Source organism: Panthera pardus, unplaced genomic scaffold (genome assembly GCF_024362965.1).
Source record: "Panthera pardus isolate Hobbes unplaced genomic scaffold, ASM2436296v1 HiC_scaffold_17, whole genome shotgun sequence".
Lineage (NCBI taxonomy): Eukaryota > Metazoa > Chordata > Mammalia > Carnivora > Felidae > Panthera > Panthera pardus.
The window spans coordinates 26797221-26819172 of record NW_026526732.1 but is presented as its reverse complement, the minus strand read 5'-3'; the positions used below and the strand labels follow the sequence as shown (position 1 = coordinate 26819172).

Sequence of the window (21952 nt, the reverse complement as noted above, 5' to 3'; positions counted from 1 at the left end):
CCTCCTGGTTGGGGTCCCGCAGCCTGGCGTCTGCCCCTCCGCTCTAAGCCTTCGGGGGTCCCACCTCAGGCCCCCCCGGGGGACGGCGGAGGAGCCGGGGCCCCAGAGTGGCCGGAATCCCGCAGCGGCCGTGGACAGGCCTCGGTGGCCCACGCGGGGCCAGCACCCCCCGCCCCGCGGACACCTGCGGGCTGCGGCCAGGCGCGCGGGGCGGGGACTCCGAGGAGCGGGGTTGGGGGTGGGGGGGTGCTGCCCGTCCCCATGGAGACCGCGCGCCACCCGTCCTCGCCGCGCTCCGGGGCGGCCGCTGGCTGCAGCCCCCGCTTGTCACTCGGCGGTCCAAAGAGGAGGCGCTCCGGCCCGGGTCCCGCGCCCAACTCCGGGAGGTAAAGCCCTTGGCCTCCGGGCCGCGCAACTTTTGCTTGAGACCCTTCGGGCCCAGCACCGGGGCGATTTAGCTTCCCTGCGCGACCTCCGGAAGACCCGAAGCGGCGCTGAGGCGGGCACCGCCCCTCCCCCACCCGTGACCTTGAGAGCCGCAGCAGCCCCACGATTATCCGAAAAAGCTGCAGTGGCTCCGGGGAGAAACAAAAGCAATCTTTCCGTGGGTTTGACTTGGGCGGTGCCAAGGAAACTCTTAACCTCTTCCAGAGCTTTCATCTGGGGTAGAAATGAAGTCAAGTTATTGAGCACTTTGGAAAACAGTGATTTTCATCCGACCCCAGACTGGTTCACACCAACGCCTCTCCTCCTCCTTCCAGTTTTCAGCCTCTTCCCTACGGTAGAGTCACGGGAGCGTGGGGAGTGGAGCTGGGGGCAGTGACGGGGAAATACACCCTGTTGAGAATAGTTCCTGGTTCGAATTGTGTCGCTCTAGCAGTTAATATGCTAAGTTTTGATGAACAGGACAAACAACTAAAGACATGATACTTCCTTTTTTTTTCTTCTTTTTAAAAGTGCAAAGTGATGCGCTTTTTAATAACTTTTGCCATAGTATCAGAACAGAATATCCCGACATCATCTGTATCGAAGTTCAGCAAAACCCAGGCAATTTGTTTTCGGGCCCTTCTTGACATTTGCGCACCTTGGGAGTCCTCAAAACTCATGCTCTAAAACTTATTTCAGTAGGAGAAAGTAGGGATTAGGAACTTGAAAGTTTACAACAGCCATGGCTGGTTATTCCTCCCGAATGAGTTTAAACTGTGCAATTGCTTCTTGTTACAACTTTAATCTTGGAGTTTTAAACTTACTTATCGGGGAGCCAATCCAACATTTATGTGCATTTGGGCTCACAAGTACGGCATTTCCTATCACCTCCTGTGCCATCAGTAGTGCAGATTTCCTCAAAACATGCTGTTACCTTCATTATCCATTACTTTTTTGTGCATTTAATAAAAATAATATACCAGTTTATGTTCAAAATAAGTCATGTTTTTATATGCCCTGAAAAGCAGGCATTTAACTGGAATAATCTTTCATTTCTGTTTTCATAATCACACACATTGTCCTTGTACTCTGGCTTTTTCACAGTCTTTAAAACCAGATAACTCTTCAGAGGCATATTTAAGGGATTAAATTGGGATTTCTTCCCTACGCCTAGTACTTGATTCTTTTTTCATGTTGCAAGAAGACTTTCTATAGATTTTTGTTTTCCATGCATAGAATCTAAAAGTTTCTTGAGGAAGTAATGCCAGGTACTTATGTTAAAAGTTTAGGTGACTTTGCAATAGCCTCTGAAATGTTGAAAATGTAGATCATGCTTAAGGGATTAAATTTCAGATAATAAATGAGGCGTTGTGCAACTTGCAGGTGTGAATCATAAAAGGACTCAAATGTAGGTACCTCTGTGGCAGAGAACAATGTTTGTTTCTAACTGGCACTTCAAGTCATTTTGTCTACTGCAGTGGGGCAGGACCAGGCGAACGTACATTTCTCCAACCGGGTAAGGCTGTGGAAACACCGTTAATGACAACATGGTTCCGTGCTATCCTGGTGATAATTTAACGCTGTATAGACTGGCAACTGGCCAGCCATTTCAACCCTTAATCTGGTTTTGGTTGTCACATAACAGGCTCCTCCCCACCTCACCCATCACCCCACCTTTTTTTTTTTTTTTTTTTTTTTGCTAGGCATAGAGGTAGTAGTAGGTCAGTTGCTGAGTTCCTCATCAATCTGCCAGTTGTAAAGGATAGTCGGCCATGAAAGAGAAATCGTATTTCCGGATTAACCCACAGCAGCCATAGATCCAATTTATTACACTCACTCTTTAGGAAAAATCCAGTATAATTTTTAAATTCAATAACCCACTATTCCCTGTATGACCTTGGATGGTTTTCTTTACCCTGTTTTTCTCCTCTGTAATCTAACTCCCAGGGTGAATGTGAGAAGGAGCTAGTGTGTGGGAAAAAGATTTACTAGCACAGTGCCGGTTAGAAGAGCCACTCAAACAAAAATTAAGAGAAGTTTACCATTTGTTACCTGGCTCCCTCCCCACTTTGATTTTGTAACAATCTGTATGTTGGATCTAGTTATAAATGAGAAGAGCCACAGATTGGGGTCTCCTATTTCATTACCTTCTGAGAACACACTTCAGAAACATTTAGAGCCCTTGTTTTGCAAGATAATGTAAGACAGAGATACCCAGTTGGTGTCATCCACACTGGGGCCTCAATTCAGTGGAAAACTGGGATATGAGCAAGGCAGTGAGTGGCTGGACCTTTACTTTCCCAGGAGTGACACGCTACTTTGTGTGCAAATAAGAGAAATCCTAAATGATCAAGGAAAAACTGCATGGGACAGTACTTTGGCTCTTGGAGAAAGGACACAGAGCAAAGATGAAAAATGGATGAGAATTTGGTTTTGTATACCTAGGTTTTGAGTCTCTCATGGTATTAGAAATAGTGGTGACTGCCATATTGTAAACATAATTCACAAGGAGTATTCTTGCCCCAGAATTCTCATTCCAAACGACTACCCTAAAATACTTCCCTTCCTTCCAATTTGCTGATGTTGTGAAAGAATGATCTGTCAGATGTACATATTAATTCGATTCTAAGCCTATTTTACCATCTAACTCACTTAATATAATGATGGGAATTACTAATAATATCCACATAAGTTGATAGATTGTCACAGCTGTGACATAGGTGTCAAATCCTAATAATCAGTGAAGGAATTTGGCTTTTTCTGAGCTAGTGACTTGCTTTTCAGCCCTTGAATGTGGAAAATTAGTAGATGCGAACAATTATTCCTTTACTCATTCAGCAAGTACTTGCCAAGTGCCTGTTTGGTGCAAGTGCTAAGTGGCTAAATTGGCTCCCAACGACGCCAGCTTCCTGAGAGCGATGCCCTTAGTGAATCCTCTCCCCTCGAATGTGGGCTAGATTTGTTTCCAATGCAGGGGTTGCCAAATGTTTTATGTGAAGGGCCAGGTAGTAAATGTTTTTGGCTTTGTGGGCTATATGGTCTCTCACTCTCTTTCTCTTTCTCAATTACTCAATTCTTCCTGTTACAGTATAAAAGCAACCATGGACAATATGTAAATAAATGTGATTAGCTGTATTCCAATAAAACTATTTGCAAAAGTGGTTGGCAGGCTGAATATGGGCTGCTGACCACATTTGCTGACCTCTGTTCTGACTAATCAAAAAGTGATGCTGTGTTGCTTCTGGGATTCTGTTACACAAAGATGCCAATTTCCATCTTGCCTGTCGTCTTGCCCTTTAGCTTGTTCAGTGGGTGGAAACCAGCTGTCATTTTGTAAGCTAACAAGTTAGGAAGCTCACATGGGAGGGAAGCCTCCAGCCAAGAGCCTGCAAGGAACTGAGTCCCTGTTCCTGTGGTCTGTGGGAACTGAATCTTGCCAACAAACCACTTACATGAGCCTAGAAGTGGATCCTTCCCCAGTTGAGCTTTTGGATGACCACAACCCCAACTGAAACATGGTTGTGAGAGACCCTGAGTCAAAGGACCCAGTTAAACCATGCCTTGACTCCTGACACAGAAACTGTGAGATAATAAATATTTGTTGTTTTAAGCCACTAGGTTTTGGGACTCTTTGTTACGCAGCATTAGATAACCACCACGATAACCACATCACATAACCAATATGCACTATGACAGGTTCCTGTAACAATGAACAAGGGAAATGCTGCATATTATTTCCCCCTCTCGGAGATTCACAGTGAGCATCATCATAGTTAAGTTTCTATAACATCTTACAAAAAAGAAACTTGTTTCATTGTGCTTAATCATTTCCTAAGCATATTTAACCATGGATCCTGCTTTTCTGGGAAATGATTATTAATATCATATGGAGCTACTATTTGGAAAAATATAAAATGCTGGAATATGAAAAGAAATCATTCAATTTAAAGAATTAGTGATTGCCAGCATGCCATTTGTCCTTGGGTTGAATAATCAGCAAAAATCACATCTTAGAAGAATGTAAATAATCCCATGGAAATTTCTATCTCTATCTCTAACTCTCTAGTGGCATTTTTATCTCTATATATGATATACTGTACTCATATATTTAAGTCCACCAGCAGAGATAGTGACTGTTCTTTCTGCAATGTTCTGCTTATTATATAACTCAGTAATCCCTTAACACAGAGGATAACAACGATTTTAAGAACTTGCTAAATAAAAACTCCTTATGTTGGCTCTTGGAGGGATTTCACATAACAACAGCTGGGTGTCTTAGGAAACTAAGGATTTGTTTTGATTTAATGTTGATTCAGAAGGAGGTATTTAATTTCCCACATTGCCATGAGGTTTTTATCTGAACAACACATTATTATACTGTAGTTTGCCAAGCACAGCATTGCTTTGCTTTACACATGAGGAAACTGAGGCTCAGAGACTAAATTACTTGTAAAGCTTTACTTGGAGGAAAGGAGGTCAGAACAGGGATCCAAATTCAGTGTTGTCATGCTACCCTCTGTAATATTTCTAAAATTGTTCCTAATCTGGTACATGCCTTTCCAATATATTCATTTTTAAAACATGCTTCCATTTCTCAAATGTGGTAAGAAGAGCCTGCAAATGTTTGTCTTATTCTCAAAATCTCCTGGTTCTCCCATAAAGTTTCTTCGGCTACGCCAGGACCCATTGTTCTCTCTCTTCTTGGGATTTATAGCAACAGAGGGTTGCTTAGAAACTGAGACATTTTCTGATGCTGGAATCCCAGCTAGAATTTCACTGCCAAGTGGTCATCCAATTTTTTTTTTTTTTAATATCTCCAGTAATGGACTTAACCTCCTGAGGCAGCTAAAGCCGCTGAAGTGGTTGTTTTCCCACTTAGATTGATCCAAAATCTGTCTCTCTGACATCACACATTGTTCTTAATTTTGTCTTCTGGGGGATCACAAACCATGTGTAATTGATTTTACATATAAAAAGCCTTCAGATAGTTGATGTGCATGTGTGTATGTGTATAGTGTGGGAAAGGGGTCCAATTTCTTCTCTCTTTTTTTAAAACAGATACTCTGGTTTCTATAAATGGAAAAATCCATCTTTTCTTTGATTTATCATCTAACAAGTACCCATGTATACTGGAGTCTATTTTGGACTTTGTCTCCTGTTCCCCTGGCTTAGATATTTGTCTCCATACTAATGCCATGTGACATTATTACTACAGCTTTACAGTGAGTCTTTCTAGAAACATGTCTCTCTCCCTTGTTCTTCCAGACTGACTTGACTATTTGGGGCCCTTTAAACCTCCATAAATATCTTAAAATCAGCTTTCCAAGTTCCACACACATACCACCGTATCTCTTAGGATTTTTTTAATTGAGATTGCGTTGAATTGGTGGATCCATTTGAGAAAACTAATGTCTTCATTCTTCTGAATTCTCTAATTCATGAATAAAACATATCACTCCATTTATTTCGGTTCTTTAAAAATGTTCTTCAAAAAAATTTTATCATTTTCTTCACAAAGTTTGTACTTTTATTTTTTTCTCGATACTTAAGAGTGTTTGTTTTTTTATAAGTGATATCTTTTTAAAACTTCTTGATAAAAATAGAAGATGTAGGGACATCTGGGTGGTCCAGTTCGTTAAGCGTCTGACTCTTGATTTGGGCTCAGGTCATGATCTCACAGTCCGTGAGTTCAAGCCCCACATGGGGCTCTGTGCTGACAGCACAGAGTCTACTTGGGATTCTCTCTCTGTCGCTCTCTTTCTCTGCCCCTCCTCTGCTCTCTCATGCACTCTATTTCTCTCAAAATAAATAAATAAACTTAAAAAAAAAAGAAATAGAAGATGTAGAAAAATATGTGAATCGTATGTATGGAACTCAGTGAATTCTAAACTGAACCCCACTGGGTCCCCATAGATCAGGGAGCAGCACCCCAGAGTCACCTCTTATGTTCCTCCCAGTCATACCCTCTCTGTCCTACCCAAAGGTAACTGCCATCTTAACTTCTAACACTGTAGCGTAGAACCGTGTATAAATTAAACCACACAAAATGTGGCATGCTGTTTCCAGCTTCTTTTGTTTAATGTCTTATGTGTATGATTCACACACATTGTGTGTAGCAGCAGATTGTTCATTGATATATAGCATTCTCGCCCAGGGATACATGACAATATATTTATCCACTTGACTGCTGGGGAATGATTGTACCCTTTCCAGTTTGGAGCTATCTGATGTAGCTGTGAATGTGCTTGTGGATATGTTTGGTCCACATGTTCGTGTTTTTCTGCTGAGTCCATTGGAGGCACATGTTCAACTTTAGGAAATAATGCCAAACCGTTTTTGCAAAGCACTTATACCAGTTTGCACGTTCACCAGCTGTATGTGACTGTTCTGGATGCTCACCAGCATATGCCTCTGTCAGTCTGTGCTAGATAACAAACGGTCTCAGACCGAGGTAGCTTGAAACAGAAGTCATTACTTTTCACGATTCTCTGGGTTTGCTGGCCTCGCCGGGCCAGTTCTTCTGCCTGTTATAGTTCGGGGGTCCTTCATACAGTTGCGTTCACTTGGGAGCTCAGTTGGAGAATACCCGAGATGGCTTCATTCACACATCTGGTGCTTTGACGAGGGGGGCTGAAACAGCTTTGCCCTGGCTCAACCTCTGTCTCTCCAGATGGTCTCTCATCATTCTGTAATGTAGCTTGAGCTTATTTACACGGCAGCTAGATCCAAAGCGTACCGAACGAAAAACTGCAAATCTTCTTAAGGCCTAGGCCCAGAAGCCACACATCTTCACTTTATCAACATCCATCAACATCCTCTGCCTCTTGATGGAAGAACTGATACGCATACACAAGGATGGGAGCAATTTTTCCTGGCCATATGTGCAGACGATATACCCCGTTGTGCTCTCTGGTCACAACAATTCACATGCCTTTTGCATGCAGAATACGTTTACTCCATCCCAAGACACCTAAAGTCTCATCCAATTATGGTACGAGGCTTGAAGTCTAATCTCTTGTGAGCTGCATTAGGGCCAATTGCAAATGAGGCTCCTCGTCTGTGGCTTTTCTTGATCTGGAGACCTGTGAACCTGGCTGTCTCCCAGACACCCGCCTTATGCTGGTGACACACAAGAAGGGTAGTATTTCCTGTTCATAAAGACAGGAAACACAAGGCACATGGCAGTTGCTGACATAGCAACTCTGAAATTTAGCCAGGCCAGTTGCCCTGATTATTCCTCGACTACATACAGTCCAGGTCTCCTCCTTGGGTGTGGCCTCCTATTCCATTGTCCTCAGCTCCTCTTAGTCCTGCACTACTGACTCTTGGCTTCACCTTCTGAATCATCCATCCTTTCCAACAAGAAATGATTTGTGGTTGGGGCGCCCGGGTGGCTCAGTCGGTTAAGCCTCCAACTTCAGCTCAGGTCATGATCTCACGGTTCGTGGCTCTGAGCCCCGCGTCGGGCTCTGTGCTGACAGCTCAGAGCCTGGAGCCTGCTTCAGATTCTGTGTCTCCCTCTCTCTCTGCCCCTCCCATGCTCACGCTCTGTCTCTTTCTGTCTCTCAAAAATAAATAAATGTAAAAAAAAAAGAAAGAAAGAAAGAAAGAAAGAAAGAAAGAAAGAAAGAAAGAAAGAAAGAAAGAAATGATTTGTGGTTGTAATTGCCTAGCTTTCTCAGCCTGCTTTCTGCCTACAGAAAGTTGGTGTGTCAGAGACCATTGCAAAGTTTCTTGGTCCCTTTTCTTTCTAGCTGGTCATGCTTTCACCAGAACAGTCTTCTTTCTATGCACCTAATTATAATCTATTTTTTTTATTTTTTTTTTTTTTAATTTTTTTTTTTTAACGTTTATTCATTTTTGAAACAGAGAGAGACAGAGCATGAACGGGGGAGGGTCGAGAGAGGGAGACACAGAATCTGAAACAGGCTCCAGGCTCTGAGCTGTCAGCACAGAGCCTGACACGGGGCTCGAACTCATGGACCGCGAGATCATGACCTGAGCTGAAGTCGGCCGCTTAACCGACTGAGCCACCCAGGCGCCCCAATTATAATCTATTTTAATACAAGACCTCCTTCCACCAACCTCTTTAAGATAGACTCCTCTCTGCCTTGTGCTGTGATTTAAGGTGCTGTGGGGCAGTCTTTAAGATTCTTAGAAACTCATTTGTTTTCTTTGTATAACTTTTAAAAATTTTATTTATTTATTTTGAGAGAGAGAGAGAGAAAGGGGCAGAGGGAGAGAGAGAATCCCAAGCAGGCTCTGTGCTGACAGCAGGGTTCAAACTCATGAACCACAAGATCATGACCTGACCTGAAATCAAGAGTCGGACACTTAACCAACTGAACCACCTGGGGGCCCCAAAACTCTTTTATTTTCTAAATGACAGGGTCAGTACCATTGCAAACCTTTTAAAGACCTTATAAAGGAAGGCTTTGAAATGAGACCTTTATTATTTTGAGACTTTTTTCTAGCCGAAGATACTGTATTAGATGTTCTTTATTTCCACTAAATTCTGCCCCCAAACAAAACTGATCTTTCAGATCATTTCATGTCTCCCTGACTGCATGATCTGCAGCTAAAAAAATCGATTAGCCTTTTCTACATCCTGCTTAGAATCTCTTTAGTCGGGTCTACGTATTTCTTGGTACGTTTTCTATTGTCCGTACTAACGCAGACACCAGTGTCACTAAACGTTTCACTGCCACATAACACAGTCACCATTTGCCTGGCCTTTCGTAGCAGCTCCACTGCTCTTCTGCCTCTGCTAACGGTCTGCTGACCACCCATCCACTTTCCACACACTGCCTGTTCCTAAAGTCAATGCCCTATGCCCTCGGTTACGTTATGGCCACACTGTACTTCCGGGTCCCAAGTTTTGTATCAGTTGTTAATGCTGAATAACAAACCAACTTCAAACGTAGGGCCTTAGCCCAATAACCATTGATTATTTCTCATGATTCTGGGGTCAGTGGGGCCCAACTGGATAGCTGTTTTGCTCCACGTGTTGCTCACTAGAATGTTCCTTTCTCCACCGCTCTGCATGCCACCTCTCTCACACATCAGGTGACCATATATACGTGAGTCTGTTTCTATTGGTTTGTCTATTCTTCTGCCAATATCTCATGCTGTTCTTTAGGGTAGCTTTATCATGAGTAAGTCCTAACATCATAGAGTAAGTCTTACCACTTTGCTCTTTCTTTTTTTTCAATTTCTCTCTCTCTCTCTTTTTTCTTTTTTTTTAGAGAAAGAGGGCATGTGAGCAGGGAAGGGGATGGGGAGTAGGGGGAGAGAGAGACAGAGAGAGAAAGAGGAGAATCTTAAGCAGAGGCCATGCTCAGTACAGAGCTCAAAGTGGGGCTTGATCCCCTGACCCTGGGATCATGACCTGGGCTGAAATCAAGAGTCAAACGCTCAACTGACTGAGCCACCCAGTCACCCCTTCTTTGTTCTTTTTGAAGTTGTCTTTGCTATTCTTGATACATTGCATTTCCATACACATTTCATAATGAGTTTGTCGAACACACACACACACACACACACACACACACACACACTAGCTTCTGGTTTTGACTGAGATCATATAAATTAATAGGTTAATTTTGTAGAACCAACACCTGTACATATGTATGCTCTTATTTAGATCTTGAGAATTTTCTCTTGATAGGATGTTTAGTATTCTATGTGGAATATTTGTCCCTCACTGAACTTAAATTGGATTTTTAAAAATTATTACAAATGATATACTGTTATTTATAAGGGTTTGTTGTTAGTATACAGAAATACAGATTTAAAAAATTTTTTTAACATTTATTAATTTTTTGATAGAGAGAGACAGAGAGTGAGTGGGGGAGGGGCAGAGAGAGAGGGAGACACAGAATCCGAAGCAAGCTCCAGGCTCTGAACCGTCAGTACAGAGCCCAATGTGGGGCTCGAACTCACAGACCTTGAGATCATGACCTGAGCTGAAGTCGGATGCTTAACCGACTGAGCCACCCAGGTGCCCCCAGAAATGCAGATTTTTAAATGTTGCTCTTATGCACAGCAACTTTGCTAAGCTTATGCATTAAATTTGATAATTTATCTGTAGATTCTTTGATATTTTTTTACATATAGTTATGCCATTAATAAGTAATGACAACTTTTACTTTTCTTTTTAAATTAGTATACATTTTATTTTCTTGTTTTATTATATTGGAGAGAACCTCCAGGATAATGCTGAATAAAGGTAGTAGTAGCAATCAGAAGGAAAGTTTCAACATTTCACTCTTAAGTTTAAGTTTGCTGTGTTTCTTATATAATACATCCTTATTTGGATTACTAAATTACCTTCAAGTTCTAGTTTGCTAACATTTTGTTGTTATTGTTAGGAATGGATGCTGAATGCACTTTGCATACCTACTGAGATAATTATATAATTTTTCTCCTTTGTTTTATGAATGATGAGAAGTACATTGATTTTGTAATACCAAACCAAATTTACATTCCAAGAATAAATCCAACTTGGTGGTGATATGTTATCTTTTTATATATTGCTGGGTTTGGTTTTCTAAGATTTTGGTTAGGATTTTTGCATCTATGTTTATGATAATAAACTTATAATATTTCTCTTTCAAGGTCCTTATTGGGTTTTGTTATCAAGGTTATGCTGACGTCATAAAAGGACTTGGAAATAATTCCCACTTTTTTCATTCTCTGGAAGATTTTGTGTAAGTTTACTGTTATTTCTTTCTTAAATCTTTGGTAGATACAAATATTGGTTCCAGGAGCAAGATGCTGCCATAGCAACAGCAACACATTCCAAATTACGTGGTGTTAACATCCAGTCTGGCAGCATGAAACTGTTATTGGACACTTGGAACGATGTCAATCCATGTTATACAGCGCAAAAAACACTTGCAAAACTATAGTTTTGAATAGAGTAAATGGCTTATACTTTATGCAGAGAGGTAGAAAATGAATGTTCTTAGAATGAATTTGTTACTCCTGGCTGCATTTGCTGAGGTACCTACCAGAAACAGAGGCAGCTCCAAGAACAGTTGGCTAGTTTGCAAGCAGGAACATAAAGGAATTCAGAGACGGCCAAAAACTCAGGTACTTGCTAGGTTAGAAGATGGAACCGATTCACATCTTCAACTAGTAAAGAAACCATTGAGAAGGCCTGTCAGCAACAGATGCTGCTTAAACCCTGCTTAGTGAAAGGACCAAGCAAGAGGAGGGGGTTAGGATCTCTGAGTGGAACAAGGTGATAACCCGCAAGTACTTCCAGTTGGAAAAAGATCTCAGGGAAGAAAGACTTAGGGTTGGGCTCTTCCCAAAGAAGCCTGATAGGCTCAAAATCCTTGCAGTTAAATTCAGAGAGAGAGGGGGAGAGAGAGAAATGCCTCTAAACAATGGTAGAATATAAGAAGAGAACACTGGCTGGAATCAAAGCATAACTTAAAGTAGATTTTGAGAAAGTTGTACCGTCAAAGAAATCACTGACATGGCCTGAAAGGGAATGCGATTGTTTGAGACTAAAAATGATAACTGGGCCCCAGCCTCGCACAGCAGGATCTCGGACTTGCTGTGGATCAACTATTTTATATGTCATTCTTCTCCTTTCCAAATGGGAATGTTTATTGTGGTTATCCTTTCCCTGCTCTACCATTGTATGTATAGGAGCTAGGGCCAACCTATCTTTAGAGATTGCTAGAGCATGAGGAGCTATATCTGGATCTGTAGAGACTGTTGTGAATCATCCACATCTTCTGGGATCTGAGCTAAAAATACTGATGAGGTGGCACTTCTGGGTTGTGTCCGTTAAGAAGTGGGCGACCATGTTCTACATGTGGAAAAAGAAGAGAACTGACCCAAAGGGTGAACTGAGATAGACTGTATGATGGCTCATCCTGTTGCATGATCCCCCCTGCTGGAGAGTAGGCTGGACCGAGTGACCTGTCCTGAGTAACAGCAAAAGTGATGGTATATCACTTCTGAGATTGGGTTACCAAGAAGCTGGCTTCTCTCTTGCGTGCCCTCTCTTGCTTTCTTATTTGCTCTGATGGAAGCCAGCTACCATATGAACTTCCCTGCGGAGAGGCCCATGTGGCAACTAAGACAAGAGAGGCCTTCAGTCCAACAGTCCATGAGCAACTGAATCCTGCAAACAACCACATGAAAGAGCTTCACATCCTTCAAATGAGCCTGGAGTCCTAGCCAATCCCTTGACTGCAGCTTTATGAGAAACCCTAAAGCAGAAGTACCTTTTATGGCCTTAACTGTGTCCCCCCAAATTTCATGTGGGAGCCCTAACCTCCAATGTAACTATATTTGGAAACAGAGCCTATAAAGAGGTAATGAAAATTAAATGAGGTTATAAGGTGGGACCTTAATCCAGCAGGACTGATATTTTTAGGAGGACAGGAAGAGACACCAAAGATCTCTCTCTCTCTCTCTCTCTCTCTCTCTCTCCCTCTCTCTGTTGCCTACCCATTGTACTCGTTATGTAAGCAGAAGAAAGGCCCTGTACGAACACAGAGAGGAGGTGGCTGTGTCCAAGCCAAGCACGCAAGTGTCACTAGAAACCAGCTCTGACAGCACCTTGATCGTGGACTTCTAGCTTCCAGAATTGTGAGAAAATAAACTTTTGTTGTTCTTCAAGACACTCACTTTGTGATATTTTGCTATGACAGCCCCAGCAGACTGATTAGGTACTCCGCTATGCTGTGCCTCGATTCCTGACCCACAGTTGTTTTGAGCTGTTAAATTTTGGGATGCAATGAATCCACTGCGATGGATGCCTGATACATTACGCTAGGTTTATTCTCTATGTCCTCATTGTGTCCTCAAAAGATAGGCAGGTAGAATGCCCTCTTTAAGCCCTTCAGATTACTGCTTTCCAGGGAAAGAAAAAGCAGTATTCCTGGTTGGTAGAGCATCATCCCAATTTCTGAGTCATTTTCCCAGAAAAGTGAAAAACAACTCTGATTTAGATTCACATTTGGGTACAAACAGATGAGGACAGAATAAACTGCAATGCCTTGGAGTTCATGAACTCCCCGTGCATATTTGTATGGATTATCTTCCACAGGGATGTATATATACACGTGTATATATATGTATATATACACACATAATTTGCTGTAATTTTATCTAAATAAATATATAGATGTATGGGGCGCCTGGGTGGCTCAGTCAGTTAAGCGTCCGACTTCAGCTCAGGTCAAGATCTCACGGTCTGTGAGTTGAGCCCCACATCAGGCTCTGTGCTGACAGCTCAGAGCCTGGAGCCTGCTTCAGATTCTGTGTCTCCCTCTCTTTCTGCCCCTCCCCCAGTTGTGCTATTTCTCTCTCTCTCTCTCAAAAATGAATAAATGTTTAAAAAATTTAAATAAATATATAGATGTCAATGAATGGCAGAAATTATTAAAATTCCCATGATGACAACATTAATATATTGGATGTTTCTAGGTGATCTTAATTAAGCCTCTATTGAAACGAATGTATATATCTTAGGGCTGGAAGAAAATAATTTGCTGAGATGTCAGCTCAGGATTCTTCTAGAAAAACTCTGGAAATGGAGTGCTTTCACACAAGATTCAGTGCCTGGACACCTTTCAGCAACAAGTCATTAAATAGAGAGGTAAGTTAGATATTCTGGAATAAAAGAAGTTTAATTTGTAGGGCTGATTTTACTGTGACATTCGGAGTCTCATGTCACCATATTTAAAAAAAAAACAAACAAAACTCTGAAGAATTTAGTCTTGGAGTCACTTCAAACAAAAACAAACTTCTATTTGTCGGCCCCAAGACAGTCTCTTCTCACTCCAGTCTCCAACTCCTACTTTATGAGGAGCCCCAAGGTCTGCCTCCCCTTTTCCCTGTACCTCCAGGGACAAAAGAGAAGCCTCCAGAAAACACTGTGTGCTGGGGGGAAGAAAAGAGGAGGTGCTTTGGTGGTGTTCGATATGGAGAGTATTCATGTACAGTTAATTCTCTGTGTATTTCTTTAATCCTCTCTTCTCAGTTCAGTTCAATCGCCGGGGGATGCCCCTCCTTTGAAAGGTGGTGCAGGAAGTAGTTACTGACTGGCTTAGGCAGCTCTGTCAATCATTAACGGCTGATAGCTCATGCGTGGTTCAGGCCTGTTCCAAGGGAAGGAGACTAGCCGGGCTAAGGCCAAAGCCTGACCCAGTAATAAAGCCAGTGAGTTTGTATATATCATCTGAGCAAAGCTGGAGCGACACCCAGGTTTGGGGGGGTCCTTGGCATATGTCTTCCTTGGAGACACGGCTAACAATGGCTACTTAGCAATATTTATTCACTCTTGTTTTGGTGAGGGTTATAAAGATGTAGGACTGTGGGTTAGTAAAATCATACCTACTTAAAATGGCCCTGTTGTTTTCACTATTTAAGTGTAGCCTGTAGGTGTTTTCAAGATGAAATGTTTGGCATCTGTTTCCCCAGGCCACATTCGTTTAGGTAGAAACAAGAGCCAGGATTCATTACCTCTTTGTTCTCCAGAGAGGCCCTCCTCGGGCCCCACTGTAATTATATCTTCTGGCCAGCCTTTCCCACCAGCCCACCCAACAAGCCTGGGCTTGTCTCTCTATCCCCAGATAAAAGCAGTTGAAGCGGAAGGGATAGACCTCTGCTACACAGTGAAAGTGCTTCACGAACTGTAATGTGCTATGCAAATATTAGCCATGAGGTTGGTAGACTGTCTAAGGATTGCTTAGCAACTTAGATTGAACTATACAGGAAAATGACATTTTCTCTCCCTTATAGCTCTTTCAGGAAAGAGTTGCTCTTATAAGTCATTGGTTTGACCTCTGGACTAACAAGCAACGTCAAGAATTCTTATTCACGATTTTTTTACGATGCACTAAATCACAGTTAAGGTAAATGTAGCCCAAGGATGTAATTATCATTGGGTCTTAAAGGAAGATAAAATATAGTAAAATGTTTATATAACCTTTAAGGGTTTCTTTTTTTTTCTTTCCCTTAGAAAGAACAAATAAAGCGACTGGTATTTTAAGGTTTATAAACAGAATCTTCTAGTGCTGCTTTCTCCTTGAGGATAAAATGGAGCCTTGGAGGGCTAGAACACCTCCACACCACAGTGAGATGTTTAGTTTCTGCAAACATCAGAGACTTCAGCCAGTGAATTTTTAACATTCTCTTACTGTATTAAATTCTCCTTAGAATGGAAGGATAATATATGTCAAGTAGATATCTGGTACACAGGCGGTCCATAAATAATTGTTACCTGAACAACGGATCTGAAATGAACGGATCTGAAAAATATCCGAGGAGTGACCAGGGAAGTAACATTTAGGAATACGGGCAAGAATGGTTAACGACAGTCGCCACCGATTGCCAATGGCTTCTTGTTCTTTTCTTGCCCTTGCCTCCTATGTCTGTTATTTGCTTTGAAATTCTCCAGCAGAGATGGTGTGATATTTGAATGCACTGGTTGAAATTACATACAGGAACAGTGAGTGTTTTGATCAGGATTTAATGCTCTAAGCGTGATTAGCTAGCACTGTTACTGGAAAGGTCACAATGTCTCAGTTATTACAAGATACTTTGCTAGTTAGCATAGCAAATATCAGACATGAGTTATTATCAGAGCAACCAGTGGCTTGTTCATTTGTCAGATGAACGGTAGAAATGGATTCTTTGGAAAAATTGAAGGTATTTAGATGTGGGACTGAAAATATTCTAGAGAGCCCTCCGACACGCCTGTTCCTGGCTGAAGAATCCAGCCAGCCCAGTAGCAGGTGCTTGTAAGACTTTATCCCCAGATCAATGGCCTTGCCAGTCTGGGGGTTTCTGGTAGCCTGAGGCTAGCAATGAGGGTAATAGTAGAATCTCGCTTCTGGAACATTGCACTTCCTCAACTGAGCAAACCTTTCACCCAAAGGACAGAGAGCTGGGACTCCTTCAAGCCCATAGAGGAGACTGTATGAAGTGCTTGGGGGTTGTTTACTAGGTTTGTTTAGGGAAACTGTAGGTATAGCAACGTTTGGTGTTAGTTGTTTTCACTACAGCCTGGCGGTGAGGTTGCTGGGAGAGGCGAATCTCTGAACTGCTGAGGTAGCTACCAAAAAGCGCCAGAGTTGTGCAAAACCAGATTGGCCTATTTTACTTTGTAATACCTGCCTTCCACCCTTTCTTACACTCCCTCCTGCCTGTCTCTTTTCAGTCAGCCATTTCTTCTCTCCTACCTGCTTGCTCACCTGCTCTCCCGCGTACCCTCGCCTGCATCCGCGGGTGCACAGTGGTTTGTCCGCAGACGGCCCCCGATGGAGTCACCAACTCACCGGAGGGAGGCAAGCACCTTCCTGGCTGTGTTGAAAAAGGCTGCAAAAACAGGCCACAGAAAAATAAGCTCTTTAGTCAATGCTTAAAAATCAGGGAAGGGAACTTTTTATGGGAGTCATTGGCTGGGTTTCCTTTTAGTCCAACTTTACAGCTTTCAAGATAAAATAATAGACCAAACCCCAAATCCAAAATTGCTTGTGGTACATCATGTTCTCTTCTCATGTATCATAAACCACGCAATTTTAGCTGTAACCACTGGAGGTCAATAGAGATCTTGTGGTATATTTTGAGGCTCATTAACATTAGGCCTGACATTTTGTCACTGGAAGTCATAGCCTTTGTCTGGTACCTGAGTTTCTACTATGGCATAAGGATATGGGACTAATGTGCTCAGTGGAATTACTTTGCTTTGTTTCATAGTAGCTGCATTTCTGCAGAGAGCTGTGTAGGTTTCATAGTTTCATATGAAGCTATTATTACATATTCTGGGCTGCTGCTTTTTTTTTTTTAAAGAATTTATTTTTTTTAACGTTTATTTATTTTTGAGACAGAGAGAGACAGAGCATGAATGGGGGAGGGGCAGAGAGAGAGGGAGACACAGAATCTGAAACAGGCTCCAGGCTCTGAGCGGTCAGCACAGAGCCCGATGCGGGGCTCGAACCCACAGACCGCGAGATCATGACCTGAGATGAAGTCGGCCGCTTAACCGACTGAGCCACCCAGGCGCCCCTGGGCTGCTGCTTTTAAGGGGAAGTTGTATGTCAACTTCTGGTCTCTAGATTTGGCATCCTGAACCCATCTTTAATTTGTAGTGGTGGTTTTGTTGCTGAACATCAATTAGTTTATTCCCCAAAATTTAGATTTTTTTTTTTTTAATTTATTTCAGTGAGAGAGTGTGAGCAAGCAGAGGAGAGGGGCAGAAGGAAGAGAGAGAGAGAGAGAGAGAGAGAGAGAGAGAGAGAGAGAGAATCAATGCAAAACTCAAACCCACGTGACCCTGTGATCACGATCTGAGGTGAAATCAAGAGTCAGGTGCTCAACCAAATGAGCCACCCAGGTGCCCCTGGATTAAGTCTTTCTTCCTCTCTCTTTGGGTCAGCCATGTCTCCTCTCCTGCTAACATCTACAGAAACTATTTGCTCATAGTCTAATCCAATTCGAGTTATGCTTGATTTTAATCAAATGTAAAAGCCGAATTCATTTTAGTTTTTCAAGTCAGCGCAATCAACTTTCTTTTAGACATCTTTATTGATATAGAATTCACATGCAATAAAAGTCATCATTCAAAAGGTACAAGTCAGTGGTTTTAGTATATTCACAGAGTTGTGTAAACACTACCACAATCTAAGTTTAGGGCATTTTCAACGCCCCCGAAAGAAACTTCCTACCCATTAGCAGTAACTTTCCATCTCCACCCCCAGCACTGGGCAACCGTGAAATCTACTTTCTGTTTCTATAAATTGCCTTTTCTGTACTTTTCATATAAATACAGTCTTACAACACGTGGTCTTCTGTGACTGGCTCTGTTCATGTATTGTTGTTAAATAACAAAATGCAACCAAGTAAATGGGCGGGACCCACTTAGCAAGTGGAGCTGGACTCTAAGAGGAGTTGTACAAAATAAAATGGAAGGAAAGCTTTTATGGTTGGAGGGTAGGGGTAAGAAAGCTATTAGCAAAAGAAAAGGATTGTTCCAAACAAGGCTGTTTGCTAGGGGAAAGAAAAAGCAACAGGTCTTATCACGTAGATTGCCTCATCTTTCTTCGGGGGATAGAGACTGTGTACCAGACTTGTTGGTGCAGATGGGAAGAAAAATTTTCCTGACTGACCGGTTAAAGCCCCATTTCTGGGGGAGGCTGAAACTGCAATTATTGGGTATTAAGCCGCGGTTCGGCAACTCGGTCTAAGTGACACCATTTGGGGCCCGTGATTTTCTTTGCTCAGCCAATGTTCCCAAGGGTCATCCATTTTGTAGCAAATATCAATACTTCTTTCCTTTTTGTCGTTAAATAATATTCCATGGATGGATAGTCCATATTTTATTTACCCATTCCTAAGTTGATGGACATTTGTGTTGTTTCCACATTTTGGCGATTGTGAATAATGCTAAGAACATCTGTGTGCAGGCTTTTCTAGATGGATGTCTTTATTTCTTTTAGGGCTCTACCTAGAAATGGAACTGCGGGGTCAAATAGTGACAGTGCAATCAACTTTTGATTGTTAAACATTTCTTTTGAACCCTATTTATTCTTATAGTCCCTGTTCCCCCACCACTGGATAAGCTTATGGATGCATGAGAGAATTTAGCATTGCTTGAATGTCTGAAGTATTTATATGTAAACCGGGCTGTATTGGTACAAACCCCGTTTTCAAGGCAGAGGAGCCATTGTTTAGATGTTTTGTTTTATAATTTCTGGATAATTTTGTCTTACTGGAAGCAGTCACAGTTATAAAGGTATTAAATAGGATATTGTGGTATAGGGTAGAACTATGTTGTCACAATTTTCTTTGAAAGTTTTTTCTTAATCTCAGTGAGGTAAGATTTTTCTTTTCTGTGCTAAAATATATTCCACATTGTTCAGATTTAAGAAGATTTCTTTTAATGTTTTTATTTATATTTGAGAGAGAGCAAGACAGAGTGCGAGCAGGGGAGGGACAGAGAGAGAGGAGAACACAGAATCCGAAGCAGGATCCAGGCTCTGGGCTGTCAGCACAAAGCCTGACGCGGGGCTTGGACCCACAAACCGTGAGATCATGACCTGAGCCGAAGCCAGATGAAGCTTAACTGACTGACCCACCCAGGCGCCCCTTAAGAAGATTTCTTAAATGGAGTTTCATGATATTTAAGACATTTTTCAAAGGTTCAGCTTCTTAAACCATCACTCTGGCAAGTTCTTCCTCACCTCAACTCTAGTGGCCCCTCTCCTGGGACCTTTCCTGGACATCTTCCACCCCCAGCAATGTTTACAAACCTCTATCATGGCATTTCCCCCAGTATATCATGCTTATATGACCACGTGTCTAAAAGCTTCCGTTAATGACATCCCCCTGCCACTCGATTCGGCTGCCTTTTCCTCTGACTCCCAAAAGGACACTGGGCTGTTTGCATCTGTCCCTCAAAGAATCCCATGAGAAGTTTGCCTCTGGTCTCCTAGCCACACTGGTGGGACCGGTTTCTAATTGCCCTGACTCAGCAGCAGGCAACGCCCCACACAAAGGCCTTTCATTCCAGGGCTGGAGCTGTTCAAACCTGTAGCTTTCCCCGGTGGGTCGTTGGGGCGACATTCATGCAAGTGCAATCCCAAGACACAGATGGACTGTCTTCTTCTGTGTGTGTGCATGTGTGTGTCGGTGGAGAGGGAGGACATGAACAGCGAAGGATTCACTCTCATCATTTGTGTCCATCACAGCCGACCAGAAATGGGGTGGTCCAGAAAAATGTACAGTGAAGAGAGAATACCCCCCACACTCACCTCCCTGCACCCACCCCCTCTTTCCAAGCGGCCCGTGGGAGGGCTCAGGCCAGGATGTCTATCCCGTGTGAACTGTGAGGAAATCTGGTGTGTGCATTTCCCAGAGACGATGCATCTAGGTTAAATTTGAATTCAGAACAGCCCCATCACTCTGAGTTCCTGAGCACCCATTTGAAAGGAGACTGTTTCTGTGTGGAGGTAGCAGAGAGCATATTCAAAGGCCCACTGGGTTTCTAAATATCCAAGGTGAGTCTGGAAATCTGGTTCCTCCTGAGTCTTCTCTCTCCTCAGCCCCAGGTTTTGGACATGTCCCGTCCTTTCACATAGATCCCACCATCATGGATAACCATCATTTGTCACTGGGGCAGTTTTTAGAAGTGGATGAAGCTAAGAAGGAAAACCCTTGAGTTTTATTGGGTGGGGATGGGCACAGAGGGAGAGTGGATGGTGGGAAGGTCATTGGCTTACGCTAGGCAAAGCCTGTGCGCTTGAAATTCTCACTTCCCATTTTGTAAGTGGTACCACTCTTCTATGGTGGTGCCACACTTTAAAAGGTTTAACTTGGGGCGCCTGGGTGGCTCAGTCGGTTAAGCGGCCGACTTCGGCTCAGGTCACGATCTCGCGGTCCGTGAGTTCGAGCCCCGCGTCGGGCTCTGTGCTGACCGCTCAGAGCCTGGAGCCTGTTTCGGATTCTGTGTCTCCCTCTCTCTCTGCCCCTCCCCCACTCATGCTCCGTCTCTCTCTGTCTCAAAAATAAACGTTAAAAAAAAATTTTTTTTTAATTAAAAAAAAAAATTAAAAGGTTTAACTTGTCTTTACAGCACTTAGCACCACCTGACATTATGTTATATACAGTACTTGTTTACTTACCGTGTGTCTCCTCCACTAGACTGTAGCTCTGTGAGGGCAAGAACTTTTTCTGGTGACTCTCTGTGTCCCTAACATTGAGAACAATACTAGGTACACAGCAGCCACTGGGTAAATGCTTGCTGAATGAAGAGATCCTAAACACTCCTAATTCCAAGAATAGCCAAAAAATGATCAGAACAACTTTTTCATTTGCTAGCTCCCTGGGAGGAAGGAACTTTTCAAGATATTCCAAGTTCTCAAGTATGGGCGATTACGAATACTTTGCTTCGCTCAAGACTTTTCACTATTTAATTAACTCAAGACTCCTATAAAACAATTCCAGAAGGAATTATGCACAGTAATAATACCCAAGGGTGGCATGTCACACAACTCCGGGGGTGCTGTTTCACACTGTCATCTGTGTTAATGGCACCTCCTGAAGTTGTTCATTGCACAATTTCCCAAATGCCGCAGCCCTGATAATTAACGCTACCAGCCATTTATAAGGCACAGGATATTAGCTTCCACAGCTACCAAGAATCCTATTACTTCTGTGTAGGGGGAGTGAAATTCCCAGATAAATCGTAGGAAAATGGAGAAAGGTTTTAAGAGAACATCTGTCTCTGTTCTGTATTGATGAATCTGTTTAGGAAATGTCCAGGAGGGTTACGGCAGAGTAAGCATAGAGGTGGCTGCAGACGAGCCCTAAGTAGGCTAGCAGGTCTTAGGAACAGAAGAAGAAAACCCCAAGTGCACAGGAAGCATTCAGTGGATGTTTGTCATCTTTCCTCCTGTTCTCCCGGTGTATTCTTTTGATGTCATGGTTAGAATGCTTTCAGGTGCAAATAACAGAAATGGAACTCAAACCAGCTTCAGAAGAAACGGGAACGCATTGA

General features: G+C 42.6%; 1 protein-coding gene across 8 annotated transcripts in view; it reads left to right on the top strand.

The window, feature by feature from the left end:
• Positions 1 to 271: 271 nt before the first annotated feature.
• Positions 272 to 21952, top strand: part of ECT2L (epithelial cell transforming 2 like) — an 81662-nt gene continuing 59981 nt past the window's right edge. For 5 of the 8 annotated variants that reach the window (XM_053904430.1, XM_053904428.1, XM_053904427.1 and 2 more), the window contains exons 1-5: positions 272 to 386; positions 11044 to 11135; positions 12922 to 13118; positions 13924 to 14050; positions 15196 to 15308. In XM_053904430.1, coding sequence (XP_053760405.1) covers positions 13949 to 14050; positions 15196 to 15308 — 215 coding nt within the window. In that variant the 5' untranslated portion in view covers positions 272 to 386; positions 11044 to 11135; positions 12922 to 13118; positions 13924 to 13948. The other 3 variants (XM_053904426.1, XM_053904425.1, XM_019420443.2) reach the window with 3 other exon arrangements.